This window comes from Garra rufa, chromosome 20 (assembly GCF_049309525.1).
Source record: "Garra rufa chromosome 20, GarRuf1.0, whole genome shotgun sequence".
Lineage (NCBI taxonomy): Eukaryota > Metazoa > Chordata > Actinopteri > Cypriniformes > Cyprinidae > Garra > Garra rufa.
Genome location: NC_133380.1, coordinates 31,992,437 through 32,009,460, shown reverse-complemented (window position 1 = coordinate 32,009,460; position 17,024 = coordinate 31,992,437). Strand labels below are relative to the sequence as shown.

Sequence of the window (17,024 nt, the reverse complement as noted above, 5' to 3'; positions counted from 1 at the left end):
CCCTCCCCCCCCCCCCCCTATGTAAACCACGTGGGCTCAGAGTACAATTTTTGTCCACATTACTTTCACACTGGTCTAGTAAAAATATGTGGCTTTGTTTCATATTTACAGTGTATACGTTTTTCATTATTTACCTAAAAAGAAAGGAAGTGAAATGTGACAACATGCCCCGTAGGTGGGGTACATTGTAACATTTGAGGGGCACATTGTAACACGACCATATGACAGCTTAAAATGTTATCTGATCGAATGAAAAAATATACACAACAAACTCAAATATTTTGTCAATAAAATACATGCGTTAACTTTTTCAAATAAAGTAATGATGTTTAAAAAAAGTCAAATTTTGCGTTTGACAATGAACACATTCGCAACCATGCTTTGAACGGCCCTGATCGCAACACACAGCTGTACAGTAGTTCAAAATAATGTGGACAAATTGATGAAACACATTTAGACATTCAGAAAAACACTCCCCTCCCTCCACACTCAGCTCTCATAGAACACCACACACATAAACCAGCCAAAATGCTTTACATTTCTTGAAATAATAACATCTGAACATTAAACATTGATTGTCAGCCTTTATTCACCTGTTTCTTGTGGTTTCTCATACAAATACATAAAAGTAATTAGTGTAAATTACATCGCTAATGTCATAGAATAGCATAGATTAATAACAGCGGGGCATATTGTCACATACTGTTAAAACGTTCCCCATCTGCGCGACTGGAATATAATAGGGGTTAGTGTCTTCTGGTGGTTTGCTTGCGAAACTGATAAATAACGAATTGGAGATTAAAATAATAGCATATTTGTCTCATTTTAAATGAATACTTAAAACTGAATTGAAAAGTGTACTGTTATAGTGTTCGTTTATTAAATGCAAGTTAAATTACAGTCGTTTTGTATGTGTAAATGGTGAGTTCTGTGTTGTCCAATCAGATGCTGTTACGTAATCACGTAGGGATTAGTTCGCTGTTTTGTTTATATTAGCCAGACGCCAGTATGCTCGCAGGCTCCGATGCTGATGGAAACCCATTTGCACTGGGCAAGAGCATTAATCCCGCTGTTGTAAGTCATATTTTACAAAGTAAAGTTCCTGAAACGGAATAACGTTGTTGTGTTTTGTCCTTCACGCCTCCACGAACATTAAACAACCGGGAGCACAACAGTACTTTAGCCAGAAATTTACTTTTACTATGATAAAATAAATATTCAGCGATATCTTCAAAAGGCTTTTAAATTTTGGCGTGCTTTTTTCTCTCCATATGCTGCTATGGCAAGTTGGAAATTTGGTTAAGCTAGCATGTGTGGAAATATTTAAACCACAAGTGTTAAAACTAACCCCGCGTTAGTTTGTGCCCCGCGCTACACTACTGGGGTGCGGGAGATGGAGCTGGCAATCAAAAAGCAAGCCGACGCCACGGTCCTGACTGCAGCATCACTGTCTTTATTGGGTGTTCTTAGTGAATATTTGCATTTATTCACATATGACTGGATGTTGTGGACTCTCATGATTTTGGCTAATGCAGGACACTAATAGTGCACATTAGAGGGGATTTAGAAGTGGGTATACGCAAATCCGCCTGATAAAGAAGTGGGTATACGCCGTATACCTGCGTATACCCTCCACTACACCACTGGTACGAATATACAGTTGAGGTCAAATGTTCACATTCCCCTTCCAGAATCCGCAAAATGTTAATTATTTTATCAAAATAAGATGGATCGCGCAAAATGCATGTTATTGTTTATTTAATACTGACATGAATAAGATATTTCACATAAAGATGTTTACATGTAGTCCACAAGAAAAAAATAATAGGTGAATTTATAAAAGTGTTGTGTTATTTTTTGTTTAGTGATAGTTATTCATGAGTCCCTTGTTTGTCCTGAACAGTTAAACTGCCCGCTGTTCTTCAGAAAAATCCTTCAGGTTCCACAAATTCTTTGTTTTTTCTGCATTTTTGTGTGTTTGAACCCTTTCCGTCAATGACTGTATGATTTTGAGGCGTAATAGTCAAGGAAGTTTGCTGCCGTAAAATCGCAGCACAACCTGACCAACTGCATGCACAGGGAGCGTTCCTCGTTGGAAGTTACCTAGCTGGGAACTAATTTCAGGTGCTGCGTGATATTACTGCGCCTGCTGCGTCCGTATTACGGCAGCAAACTTCCTTGACTATTACGCCGGAATGGAAGTGTAGTTCCTAATCTTAACGGCCTAGAAAATCGCATCTTTACATTTTCCGCCGGTCTTAGTACACAATGTAACTACAGAAGAGTCAAGTTTTAAATAGGACAAATATCGAAACTCATTGCTCATTTTTGAACGCGATGCTATTGGTCTAATAGGATTCAATGATCTATGCTAAGCTATGCTAAAAGTGATATCGCCAGAACAGGAGAACGGCTGAATGGATTTAAAAACGGTAAAACTCAACTTATTAACTCGAGGGGAGTTGGAGAATGAGCCTATTTCCAAAAAAAGTGGAGTGTTCCTTTAAGAGCTGGGGGGTGAAAACTTCTTGAATTTGAGGATCGGGGTAAATTTAACTTATTTTGTCTTCTGGCAAACATGTAACTATTTTTTGTAGCCTCTAAAGGGCAGTACTAAATTAAACAATATGATATTTAGGCAAAATAAGAAAAATGTACACATCTCCATTATGTTCAAAAGTTTTCACCCCCCAGCTCTTAATGCATGTTTTTTTCCTTCTGGAGCATCAGTGAGTGTTTGAACCTTCTGTAATAGTTGCGAGTCCCTCAGTGTGAAAAGATGGATCTCACAATCATACAGTCATTGTTGGAAATGGTTCAAACCAAGCGTGCCGTAGGTGTCCTGAAAAGTGAAGCCAAAAGTTTTCGATCGCCCCCCGGTGGCTGGCTGCAGTATAGGTCATAAACCCCGCCCTCTCCATGTAATCTAATGGGACGTGAGCCAAACTAAATAATCGAATTACACGGCAAATAATTTTTTTCCAAAGGTGATTTCCATCGTGTGAGGTAGTTTTTATAATGCTGATTCATGCTCAGGTGTTCGTTTTTCTAATAAGTTTGCTTTTAAGTAGTTATTTGATGCTATAAAAACGGGGTGTGGTGTCATGATTGTGATCGTGCGATTGGGTCTGCGGGAGTTTGGGCGGGACTTTGACACCGCGGCTCCGCCTCTCGACACTACTGCGCATGCTCTGGCTCCAAACGAACCTCTACTGCGCATGCTCTGGCTCCAAATGACGTAACTTCCCCCAAGATGGTAGCGGCCATATTGAGCTGTTTTGGCTTCACTTTTCTATAGTGGAAAGAAGCGGAAACGCGTTGTCCATCTTTTTTACAGTCTATGGTTCAAACGCATGCTGAATAACCAAATAATTTGTGGGACCTGAATTTGTTTCTTCAGAACTGTTCAGGACAAACAAGGGACTCAACTATCAGTAAACCAAAAAAATAAAAAAATAAATTATTAAGTATTAAGAATCAAGGGGGTGTAAACTTTTGAACATGTTCATTTTTTAAAATAAATTCAGCTGTAATTTTCTCTTGTGGACTATTTGTTAAAATCTTTTATGTGAAATATCTTATTCAGGTCAGTACTAAATAACCAGTACCATGCATTTTGTATGATCCTTCTTATTTTGGTAAAATAATTAACATTTTGCTGATTCTGACTTTTGACCTCAACTATAATGATTTGGGGAGCATTTAACAAGTTCTGCAATCACATAACCAAATATTAACAAAAATATATTATTATAAATCTACAGCTACAATAAAAAAAATATATAATTTTTAATGTGCATTTTAATTTAATTTAAAAAAATCTGCACCTCTTCTAAAAAAGCTCTTTCTAAACAAAAAACACTTTTCATGCAGGAAATATTGGTAATACAAAGGGATTATTATTGAAAACAAAAACAAACAGACACTCTTAAGATTTCATCAGAATTACATTTTATTGTATTCAATGTCTGTTTACAGCTGAAGATCTCCATTTGTGAAAAATCAAACATTGAAAAATCTGATGCTTGACAATTATAAAATGTAAACGTCGAGAGTACATTTCGCAAACTCTGAAACAACAAAACTCATCAACATTAACTTTTTTTTTTTTTTTAAACATGGCAATAACGTACGGAACGCAACAGAAAACAGACACACCCAAACTGAAGCTCCGGAATCACCTTTACATTACAACATATAAAAAGGCAAATAACTTCGGTTAAAAAAAAAAGAAAAAATTCAATTCCATCTGCTAACTACATTGGTTTTGAACATGTGTTGAGGTGATTTTGTGTCATTCTATAGGTTATCAGCATTCTGACGCAGAGAGGTACAGTTGTGGTTTAACGATTTCCCAAAATACAGGTTATAGAGTATTTTGAATCCATAATATTCCAGCCATAACAGCACTTATGTGACATTCTTTGGATCCCATATCCACCCCCCCCAAGTTACATATAGATATATTTCTTTTCAAAATAAAGTTAATTATTCACACAAATAGAGATTAGATTAAATAGGTTAGGATTGTCTTTGTCCTTCACCCCTAATAGAAGCAGTCAAGAGGTTGACATTACGCAATTCAAAAGCTTTAAAAAGTGGAATTGGTGCACAGTGATACGCAAAGCACCGTAACCAAAACCTGGTCTGTCATAGGAGCAATTTCAGATCCAAGCCAAAACTCAAAAGCACTCACGTATAAGAAAGCGATACTGCGATAGAAAAAAAACATACTTGCAATTAATAATCCTTGAGTCATCGTGCCAAGAAAATTTTTTAGCATCTACCATTATAAAAGGGTAATATAAATGATACATGCACTGTGACCGCAGCACTCAGATGAACATAATCTGTATAACTAGAGGTAGAAGTGTATTTCCTGAGAAGATGACAAATGCCTTTACAACGTAAAACCAAAATTTCACAGCTGTCTATGTATTGGAAAATTGAATGACTTGATTTTTAGTGTAACATTAAGATCTGCACAGACAAAAGAATTAGAAAAAAATAAGGCAATAATAGCGAAAGTTTATTGTACAGCAATTTCGGTTGTCCTTGCAATAAAGTTGACTACATTAGCATGCTCTATTAAGATTTGCATACGTTAAGGCATACAGCAGAGTAAAAACAGACCTGGATACCAACAGCTTCAAACGGGTGTTACGTGTATCTGTCTTACTCTGTGTGGTAACAGTATCGTTTCCTAAAAGAAAAAAAATACACACAGGTTGAGGGATTTGATTTTAAAAGAAAGGCCGGCAGATGAAACGGAAAAAAGTTTCTCTTCAAGAAAAAGAAAAAAAGTGGCGTTTTTACAGTTTACAAGCAAAAAGGGGCTGGATATCATGACTAAAACATTACAAACTCACAGAATGAAAGTGAATATATATGCCCTGTTCTACCTCACAGCCGGTAGATCCATGTGACTAGACCTGAAAACCATTCGTAGCTGAAAAGTGAGTTTCTGAGGTAGAGATTCTGGCAGTAATGACTTTGAGTGTGTTATAATGAGGTGTCCTTGTATAAACAGAAGAAAAAAAAAACTATAAAATTGTACAATACAGACAGAAATGGTAACATCTTCTAGACTGTTTTACTGTACAGCAACTGTGGTCCTTGTGAATAATAAAGGATTAAATGCATTGCTTCAAGTGTGAGTATTAACAGTTGGATAGTTCACCCAAAAATGAAAATTGGATCTGCTTACCCCCAAGGCGTCCAAGATGTAGGCGACTTTGTTTCCTCAGTAGAACACAAACGAAGATTTTTAAGTCAAACCGTTGCAGTCTGTCAGTCATATAATGGCAGTCAATGGTTACCAAATCTTTAAGCGTAAAAAAACATACACAGACAAAACCAAATTAAACCCTGCGGCTCGTGACAATACATTGAGGTGTTAAGACACAAAACGATCGGCCTGTGCAAGAAACTGAAGAGTATTTATATCATTATTTACCTCGGATCCTCCGCGACGTTCAACCCTATTGAGCGCGCGCACAAGAGCTGGCACGTGACGCGTCAACATGCTCGGGCAATGTAACTTAAGTCGGTGAAAAGTAAACTCACGGATGTATTCGCACAAGGAAACGTAATCTTTTAGTTTTTAATCGGTTGCCAGAATCAGGATAAGCACAAGTAATTACCATTTTGAGTAGCCGTTATGCACTGTGTAAACAATGAGCGACGTATATGTGCGACAGATCGCTTCGGCGCGTGCATATACTATGGCAGATTATGTTGACGCGTCTTGTGAACGCGCGCAGGTCAGTTGAAAGCTGCGGTGAATCCCAGGTAAACAATGATATAAATACTGTTCAGTTTCTTACACAGACCGATCGTTTTTGTGTCAATGTATCGTCACGAGCCACAGGCTTAAATTTGGTTTTGTCCGTGTATGTTTTTTTTTTTACTGTCAAAAGATTTTTTGCCCATTGACTGCCATTTTATTACTGACAGACTGCAACGGTTTAAGTTAAAAAATCTTTGTTTGTGTTCTACTGAAGTAACGAAGTCACCTACATCCTGGATGCCTTGGGGGTAAGCAGATAAACATCACATTTTCATTTTTTGGTAAACTATCATATTAAGGATCTCGGCTGCAAAAGCAGAGGCTGCAAGTTTGAGTCAAGCTGTTTTGGATAAAAACAAGGCTTTAAGTTAATGTTAAGCCTGGATGCAGCATCTCTCACCTATAAAAAGCTATTCAGCTTCACATGAGTGTAGACAGTAGTTGCTAAACGACCCTGTTTATGTCAAAAAAGAGAAAGTTTCACGCCTAGATGCCCACCAAGTGGGTATTTTGACCTTGCATACAGTGTAATGCTAGAAGGGCTTGACATAATTCATGAATTGTAGCTACATGTTGATAAAAACCTTCTTATTGACCACAACAGTTGGTGAGATGATTAAAAACATAAACGTGAAGGGTGTGAACAATTATCTGTAAACACAACAAAACCACATCCTTTTAAATCCCTTCAGAAGAAACTATCAAAACGTCCCATTTTAATTAGAACTGCCTCTGATGGGTTTTGTGTTAAAAACACAGAGCGCAGTACATCATTGGACCCCTCAAAACCGCATTATGTGAAGCTAAAATGCCTGATGAAGTGACAAACTGAAGATCTTCAGTTAGTGTAGTAATCAAACACAATCTGATTTGTTTGTTCAAATCTTATTATACTGTCATTCTTTGAGTCAAATACACGAACGCAAGTAAAACAACCTCTGAACTCTTTGTACTTGTACTTTTAGAGCAATACCTCAGCAACCTTGGCGAGCCTCATGGAGAACGTGGCCCGATGAAAAGATGCAAACATAAACAAGAAACATGAAAACAGCTTATGAATGCAAGTATATATCAGCTCCTTAAAGGGATAGTTCAACTAAAAACGAAAATTCTGTCATATTGTTAAAGACAAAAGATGATATTCTGTTCATCTTTTTATTCTTTGGGTGAACTATCCCTTTAAAATGAGTCTTCACTGACTGATATTAAGCTCTGAGATCAGAAACCAAACGGTTGAATACTTGCAACAAAAAAACAAAAAAAAAAACCAGCTAAACTTCCGACAATTACGCACTTTGTATTGTGTTCATGCTGAAGTTCAGGCATTCGCCTGTCAGCAGTGCATTCAAACTGTGTTAAGGAAAAACCTTCACAAGGCACTGCAGATACATACACAGAGAAAATAAAATCTACAACAATATATTATTAGTTCAGACCCTTAAGCTGTTTGCATCACGCGTTATAACAATAATACTATTGTTATGGTTTTGCCTATAGACGAAAAGCTTTTGTCAGTCAGAGACTATAAAACCCTAAAAAGCAGAATCCTACTGCCTTGTTAACGCCAGACAGTGTGCTCACAGAAAGAGAAATAAATTATTCACAGGTTTTGCATATACATTATATCATCATTATCTTTATAATAAACTCTGTTGTTATTAGATTTCTTTTGACTCCTGAACAAAGGAGAGTGTAAATAAAAGACCTGAGCTAGTGTACTTCAAGTTGAGAACAATTCAGTTATTCCTGCACTGTTTTTTTTTTTTTTTTTTGGCATATCTTCTGTAGTAACTGAGGTTTTTTGGCTTTGGTTTTGCACTGACGGAGAGAGTCTGAGGTGCTAAGGCGATTGGTTGTTGGAGGAGGATGAGGTAGGTGTGTGGTGAACAGATTGAGGCCCGTTGTTGCCTGCAGAAGATTTGTTAGATGCCCCTGATGAGGTCGGCGCTGCGGCCTGAGCGAAGAGAACACCTGGTTTGAGAAAACAGGAAGATAAGTTACAATCGAAACGAGGAGAATTTGAATACAAAGAATCAACGTAGTGACGGCTCCTCACCGGTGTAGACGACTCCATTGAGCTCCACCGACATGCTGATGCTGTTTAGGCCATTGGTGGTCAGGTTCATGGCCGAGTCTGGTCTTTCTGAAAGACAACAACAACAAAAAAAGTTAACATCTTTTTTCACTTTGGAAAAGTAATAGCACACCTCTTCTCAAAGAGCAGCATGTGGTATAATGATCAGCCACAGCATTAAAATCACCTGCTTAATGGGGCTGCACGATAATGCTAATGGTTAATCGAAAATATTTTGCTCAAAAATCTTTGCAAATGATGTTGTGAAAAAATAGTATTTCAATAAGTCATAATATTTTGAGAATTAAGTTGAAATATTACGAATATAAAGTCGAAATTACGAGAATAAAGTAATTTAGATTTTATTCTTGTAATTTAGATTTTAAAAATTATGAGAATGAAGTAAAAATTACAAGAATAAAGGCGAAATATTTCGAGAATTCAGTCAAAATATTATGAAAATAAAGTCAAAATATTTTGAGAATAAAGTCAAAATATTATGAAAATAAAGTCGAAATATTTTGAGAATAAAGTCAAAATTACGAGAATAAAGTCGAAATATTACAGAAATAAAGTCGAAATATTTTGAGAATAAAGATGAAATTACGGGAATAAAGTCAATATATTACGAGAATGAATTCGAAACATTTAAATAAAAAAAGTCGAAATATTTGGAGAATAGTCGAAATTACGAGAATAAAGTCGAAATATTACAAATATAAAATCGAAATTGAGAAAAGTCGAAATTACAAGAATAAAGTCAAAATTATTAGAATAAATTCAAAATATGAAAATAAAGTCAAAATATTTCGAGAATAAAGATGAAATTACGAAAATATAGTCAACATATTACAAGAGTAAAGTCAAAATATTTTGAGAGTAAAGTCTAAATTACAAGAATAAAGTCAAAATTATTAGAATAAATTCAAAATATTATAAAAATAAAGTCGAAATATTTCGAGAATAAAGTCAAAATATTACAAGAATAAAATCAAAATATTTCGAGAATAAAATCTAAATATTTTAAGAATAAAGTTGAAATTGCAAGAATAAAGTCAAAATATTTTGAGAATAAAGTCAAAATTACAAGAATAAAGTCAAAATTATTAGAACAAATTCAAAATATTATGAGAATAAAGTCGAAATATTTTAAGAATAAAGTAAAAACAACAAGAATCATGTCAAAATATTATGAAAATAAAGTCTAAATTATGAGAATAAAGTTTAAATATTTTGTGAATAAAAAACTATGAGAATAAATAAGACGAGAATAAAAAAAACGAGAATATTTTTCCAAATATTGGAAGAATAAAGTCAAAATATTTTGAGAATAAAGTCAAAATTATGATAATTAAATCATAGCAATTACAAGATTAAAGTATTATATTTTCAGAGTATATTCTAGCCTTTTACGCATACAAATGGCCTGGATTGGGAGCATCGGAGATAAATCTCAGCTTTCAAAATCTGTCAGTTTTATAGCAAAATACAAACAATATGTCTATTACAATAATGTGTTTTTCATGCTCTTTAATGTGGTGTGACTGATCGTGAAAAAAAAAAAAGATCACTAAACTCTAACTTTATATGTTTGCAAGTGTTTTCAGCCCATCAGTACTTTTACAATAAGGTTGCCAGGTTGAGAAGATTAAGAGTCCGTTTACATAACATTGTTTACAACTAAAAACTTTATGCATTTGGGCATTTATTTACATGAAAATGACTTTTCGGGAACCTGAAAATGCTAACTTTTGAAAATGTATTTCAAAGTTTTTGTAAATGATCAAATTTGCAAATTTGTGAAAATGGTGAAGTCGTGTGTGCGAATTACGTGTTAAGTCTATAAATTTCCTTACAAACTGGCATCACTAGCTGCTGACCTGACATACCCCAAGTAAAACACAAAATGTATCAATTTACGAAAAAAGTTATGAATGGGGGATTTAAACTCTTGAAATCTGGCAACTATAGCCATGAAAGCTTGTTACCAATAAAACAATGCAAATACCAAATGAAAATTAAATGTTTTCAGGATAAATAACCATCAGAAATCATGTTCGTGATTAAAATATGATTCTAATCCAACCTGAACCAAGCAATGACACTACTGTCTTTTTACAGAAGCTACAGTTGAGTATTGATCTGTATTGTATAAAGCAATTTAGAAATAAAGGTGACTTGACATGTGCCATTGTAACAATATAAAATATTCAAAATATTCAAAACATCATCTTTTGTGTTCTCATACAGGTTTGGGAAAAAGTTGAAGGTTACCTATTTTTGGGTGAGCTATGCATTTGAGTGCCAACATTTTATACAAATGGGTAGGGGTTTGTAAAAAAAAAAATATATAAGAATTATTAATTGTGCTCACAAAGCTACTAATAATAATAATCATCTATGGGCATTCAGACATAATCATTCCAGCAGGGGGCGCTGTCTTAGCTATTTCCCAGTCAAGAGTCAGTTAAGAAACAATGAAAAGAGTTCACGTGCTGTGGCCGGGGAATTTATTCAGTCTATTATTCATCTTCCGATAAAATACACGAGGCGAAACCTCTAGTATTTAACACCTCTAACCAAGAAAAGGAAGTCATGCTGCGTCGAGGCAGGGTTTTCCCACACAGCAGAACTATTCGCCTTGTGTTTTGTCATTGTGGTGAACACCTCCAGTCTTCTAATGAATCAGATCCTTCATGCCAGTATTCTTTAAAGTAAATACATCAAGGTAACTATACAGTTCTGATAAGATCTAATCAAAGCACTTCTAAACAATGTTTCCTCATTCATTAGAACAGCATTTAGTAAGAACAGTACTAGAGAGTTACCACTGTGGGATAATGAGAGCTGCGATGACTCACCCTAGAGAAGGCTGCTGACATCTCCACCTGACAACTACTGATCTGCAAAGTGCACTTACCACATGCCAGTAATTCAGTCTGGGTATGGTAGTATTTTCACACCCTTTCCTACAAAATAGCTGCTACCAGTGAATGATGATGTAAGAGGGGCTTTGCAGCGCTCCACTAGAAAACACACTGAGCTCATTTCATGACCTCAGGAACCAAACGTTGGATATTCCACACACAGGTTTCCCTGAACACATCAGAGATGTTATAAAAAGGTGTTTTTTCTCAGGTCGGTGTTTATGGGAAAGAGTAAAACCACAGTAAAAATGTCAATTAAAGCACTTCTATGTAGGCTAACTGCGGCTGTACTGATTCTACAGAATGTGTTTCAATCAACATACGCTTATGAATAAACATACAGTCAAGCCCGAAATTATTCATACCCCTGGTAAATTCTGACTTAGTTACTTTTATTCAACCAGCAAGTTTTTTTTTTTTGATTAGAAATGACACAGACGTCTCCCAGAAGATAATAAGACGATGTACAAGAGCCGTCATTGTAAAAAAAATAATTACTCATCGTTTATTTACATTTGAACAAAAAGTGTCATGTCCAAAATTATTCATACCCTTTGCAAACTGTCACAGTCTATGGGAAAATCCAAAGTTCTATACCACTCCAAATAGTCTAAGCTGTTCTAAAGCATCCTAATTACCCTGATTCATTGGGAACAGCTGTTTTAATCAACTCGACAGGTGAAAAACTTTGTGGACGGTCATGGCTAAGACAAAGGAGCCCAATGAGGACCTGCGGCTGCGCATTGTGGCTGCTCACAAGTCAGGAAAGGGCTATAAGACCATATCTAAATGTTTTGAAGTTCCAGTGGCTACAGTGCAAAGTATTATTAAAAAATACAAGATGTTCCGCACTGTGAAAAATGTTTGACATGTTTGTTCAAATGTAAATAAAAGCTGAGAAATATTTTTTTCCACAATGATGCCTCTTGTACTTCGTCTTATTATCTTTTGGGAGAAGCCTGTGTCATTTCCGGTCCCAAAAAAACTTGCTGGTTGAATAAAAGTAACTTTTAAGTCAGAATTTGCCAGGGGTATGAACAATTTCAGGCTTGACTGTATATACAACAAATACATATACAATTTCAGACTGTGTACCAATTAAAAAAAATGTCTTAAGTTTAATATTGTTTAAGCTGCTTTTGAATACAAGAACACATCTTATGTAAACACCACCTGAGAAAAAGTTCATTAGAGTCAGAAGAAACCAGTCTAATATTTTGCCTTTCTTAAAGAGAATATTTCACTCAAAAATAAAAATGCTCAATGCAGTGGTTAAGGATCTATCCAAACAATCCAAACCCACATGACTACTGTTCACCTGTGAAACACAAATGAAGATATTTTTAAAGAAATCTAAGAGATTTCTATCCCTCCACTGTAGGTCTGTTTCACCTCAACTCTGATGCTTCAAGAAAGTCCATAAAGAGGTTGTATTATTAGGGGCCAAGCATCTTTTTCTTCTTCTTTCTTCCATTTCTTCTGCTCTTGAGTCTATGGCAGCTTGTAGAACCACTTGCGGAAAAGTTGTGAAATTTGGACCACTGATAGAGGACGGTGTCAACATTAACCATAGCAAATTTGGAGTCTCTAACTCAAACTCTCTAGCACCACTACTTGTCCAAAATTTTCACTCATGTTTATGCTAATAACTTTTGAACCGTAAGGCACAGAATCAAAATGTATTTTTTTTTCTGAATCCTTGGGTCATGCCGAGTCGTATGAGGTCCAAAATTCAAAAATCATAAGGTTTAGTTTTTTTTTATTTTTAATAGTTCGTAAAACCTACTTTTTCAAACTCGTCCTAGACAGTTTGTCTGATTTTCACCAAAATTGGCTCAGATTATCTTCAGACCATGCTGGCACAAAGTTATGGAATTCAAGTTGATTACTCAAAGAGTTCTCAAATAACGTGCAAACGAATTCTACGAAAAGCACAGAAAAATGGATTTGAGGCTATATCTCTGCAACGGTTTGGCGTATTGAGACCAAACTTGCTGTGTGTTATAAGAAGTATGACCTGAGGCTACCTGCACAGTTTCATAACAGTGCCACCTAGTGGTCAGGAGATACGAAAAAGGGCTATTTTTGCTTATAACTTTTAAATGGTTTGGCCAAAAATCACAAAAAACTTTCCCATGTCAGCCATTTTGGGTGTTGGACATTTAGAATTTTGTAGTAAAATGCTATATTTTACAAATGCATTGACGTTTCATAACAAAACTCAGTATGGGTCATCAGCAAGATGCCCTGAAGGAGCCTGAGAAGTTTCGAGTCAGCGCCACCTAGTGGTAAAATCAAATATTCACATGCCTATAACTTTGAGTGTGGTCGACCTACTTTCAAGGGTCACCTTTTTAGACTCCTGAATCCTTGCCGAGTTCAGCGATACCAAACATGGCAGGTTTTACCTTATGGTTTGTGCAACAAAATATGGTCTAAAATATTTACCGAAAATTCAAGTAGGTGGTGGGAAAAAACCACAGGCATTCTAGATTTTGACGGCAATAAAATCACCAACTAACACCTGTATATGTTTAAAAAAAAATGTCCCCATGAGAAACAATTGCCATCCGAATAGGACTATAGAATGTCAAATACCAGATTTGACTTTATTTGACTAGACAGTTTTCCAGGGAGCTAAAAAAAAGGCCACTGTAGGACTATACCGCCCTCATTGTGAAATGCTGGTTTAGTTGGTTTTAAATATGACCGCACATCCCTACTATTGCCAGGGCTGTCATATTTGCTTTATCTGTATCCCAGGATGTTTAAGTGTCAGTACCTTGGTTATTGATGCGGATGTTCATGGGGATCTGTGCGGTCATGGCCAGCAGGTTGTGCTGAAGGGCTCTCTGCAGTAGCCGCTGGTGTTCCTCCAGTGGTAGTGCAATCTTCTTCTCTGGCGGCTCGCCGGACTCCAGCTTGTCCCGCAGCTGCTCCAGCGCAGCTACCTGAGCGATGGTGGCCGCCTGCGCAGCTGCAGCCTGGGCCGCAGCTACCGAGTGAGTGGCCAGAGATGCCGGCAGACGGGTCGGAACCCCATCATCTTCTACAACAGAGAGAAGAATAGAAAAACAAAACACTTGGAATTAAGTAAACCCTATGGGAACATTCAAGTTGTGTTTCTAAGAGATTTAAATCACAGTGCATTTGTTCAGATCAATAATGAATGGAAGTCATATGAAAGCATATGATGAAGAGCTTTACATCAGTAGTGACTGAGAGCTGCTTTTTGTCCTCGAACTCAGAAGTATGGATCACAGATGTATTTACTTGCACTTTACAGCTATTCTATATTGAGAATATAGTCAAAGCTTAACAGTACGACACACAGTAGGATATTTTTAGAAAGAAACTTCCTGCCTTTGTGTAATCATGCAAACATAAAAAAGTAACTGTAATCTGATTATGAGCATTTTAGGATGCAATATTAATTGGGTAATTCCGCGTCAACTCAACCAAAGGTCCCCGACTCAAGTTTTTGATTTTGCTAATATTTTTCTGAAGACAGACAGACAGACATGTATAATAAAAAGCCAATATATTCAATGTCATGGATGGATTTACTCATTTCACAATGTACTCATTTACTCTTGCAGCCATATTGAAATTTCAATATATCTGGAACCAAATCCTATATGGCCTTAAAAATGAAGATACCAAAAGACAAGTTTGCGAAAACCCAAAATCTAAAAGGGCATTAAGATATCTTTAATACTTCTTGAGTTACAGGCATGCAAACTTTGGAGAAAAAAAAAAAAACATAAAAAGTGCTGTTTCCCCATTTTTGAATGGGCACCATTGGCACATAATGCAACAAACACTGCTAAAGTCAACAGATTTTACTACCAGACCTACAAATCTTCTAGATATTGTGTCCTAACAAACTTTGCTTTTGGCATCTTTATTTTTAAGGCCCTGTATGCTTCAGTTCCAGAGATATTGGAATTTCAATATGGCTCCAGGAGTAAATCATTAAATTGTACACATTTTCAGTGGTCAAAAACCAAATGTGAGTCACTTTGCAAATATATGATACTTCTTTTCTTTTAAAGAGGAGTGTCTGAAGAACAAATAATGTTGAAACTATTTTTACACCACATTTTTGACCAATGAAACTACGCACAATTTAGCGATTTACTCCTGGAGCCATATTGAAACTCTAATATCTCTGGAACCAAACTATATAAGGACTTAAAAATAAAGATACCAAAATAAATGCTTGTGAAACCCCTAAATCTAAAAGGGCATTAAAATATCTTTAATACTTTTTGAGTTACAGGCATGCAAACTTTGGAGAGAAAACTTGAAAAGTGCCATTTTCTCATATTTGAATAGTCACCATTGGCACATAATGCAACAAAGATAACTAAAGTCAACAGATTTTACTAACAGACCTACCAGTCTCTGTGTAAAAATTACATTATTATGCTGCCATCTTTCTGAAGTCATTTTTACCGGCTCTTAATCTCATGTGAAAATCGCCATTTTGACCCCCCTCTACAAAATAGTGGATTACTCAGTAAATATTCATCCATGACATTTAATATTTTGGCTTTCATCACTATACATGTTTATCTTTCTTTAGAAAAAATATTAGCAAAATCAAAAATTTGCTTGATTTGACATGGAATGACCCACATGCATTAATTCTCTCTGTTTTACCTTTCTTAATTTTCTGTAAGGATGACACAGAAGCTCCGTTGCTGGGCAGGGCGATGCCCATTGGTGGCATGGAGAGTTTGGGAGAGGAGAGCATCGTGGGTGTCCCGTTGGGCGAGTAGGTGAAGAGCGAGCTGCCGAATCCCTGCCTGCGTCCTTCTCTGCGGTTACTGTCGATGGCTGCCTGCAGCTCATTGGGATTGCTGAGACCCCTCTTCTCACATTCGTAAGGATACAGATACTTCATATATCTGTAAAGGGGAGCGACATTTAAGGCGTCAAGAAATGGAGAATCAAAATGTTCACACATGAGAGGTTATTTAACAGGAAAAACATAATGCAACTCCTCAGTTTTAAATATGAATTTATTCTTTTCAACCTTTCGAAAACGCCAGGATATTAAGGATAATCAAGGAGGAGTTTTCTGAACAACTCAGGCAAAGAAAGACCTTTTTTTTTGGTGGAAATAAATTTGCTAACTAAACTAAATTTGAGAAATGTAATGTAAAAATATACTATATTTTCAAAAATATGGAACTGCAAAATGTAAGGATTCATGAAAATGCTGTATATGCATTAGTCAATCAAGCCAGTGACTAAACCATCAACATCACACTGTTCCTGTTAGTGGCGTGAAAACCATCTGTTATTTATTTTGTGATTATTTTATGCACAGAGAGCAATCAAATTGCTGGAGAAGTTAATTCGAGATAAGCACGAGTTTATCAATGACCCGATTCTGTATCTGATCTGGTCTAACAGTTAGATATGAACGTATTTGAGAGATTGCTGAAATTGCTTTGCAATAAGGAGATCATTGCTCAGTAGAAATAACTGTTTGGCTGCAGTGCAGCACAGCGCTGCAATTTTTGATGCAACTTCTAAATATAGTGCTATAATCAACACTTTTCACTATAAGGTCATCTTGGCGGCTGGTGGTAAAAACACAGTAAAAGTTTATGAGTGTTCCACAAGCACCTTCCAACAGAGCATTCAATTTAGAGGCTAAATTCAGGGTAGAAAATGTAAACTTTTTGATGATACTGAGGTAAGTGCACCTCAGGGAACTATA

The 17,024-nt window shown here is 36.1% G+C and overlaps 1 protein-coding gene across 1 annotated transcript in view; it reads right to left on the bottom strand.

The window, feature by feature from the left end:
• Nucleotides 1-3,928: 3,928 nt before the first annotated feature.
• arid3a (AT-rich interactive domain 3A) overlaps nt 3,929-17,024 on the bottom strand; it is a 72,283-nt gene continuing 59,187 nt past the window's right edge. Inside the window, exons 6-9 of the mRNA XM_073826136.1 lie at nt 15,956-16,203; nt 14,073-14,339; nt 8,346-8,432; nt 3,929-8,260 (exon numbers count right to left, since the gene is read on the bottom strand). Coding sequence (XP_073682237.1) covers nt 8,130-8,260; nt 8,346-8,432; nt 14,073-14,339; nt 15,956-16,203 — 733 coding nt within the window. The 3' untranslated portion in view covers nt 3,929-8,129. The remainder of the gene's footprint in view (nt 8,261-8,345; nt 8,433-14,072; nt 14,340-15,955; nt 16,204-17,024) is intronic.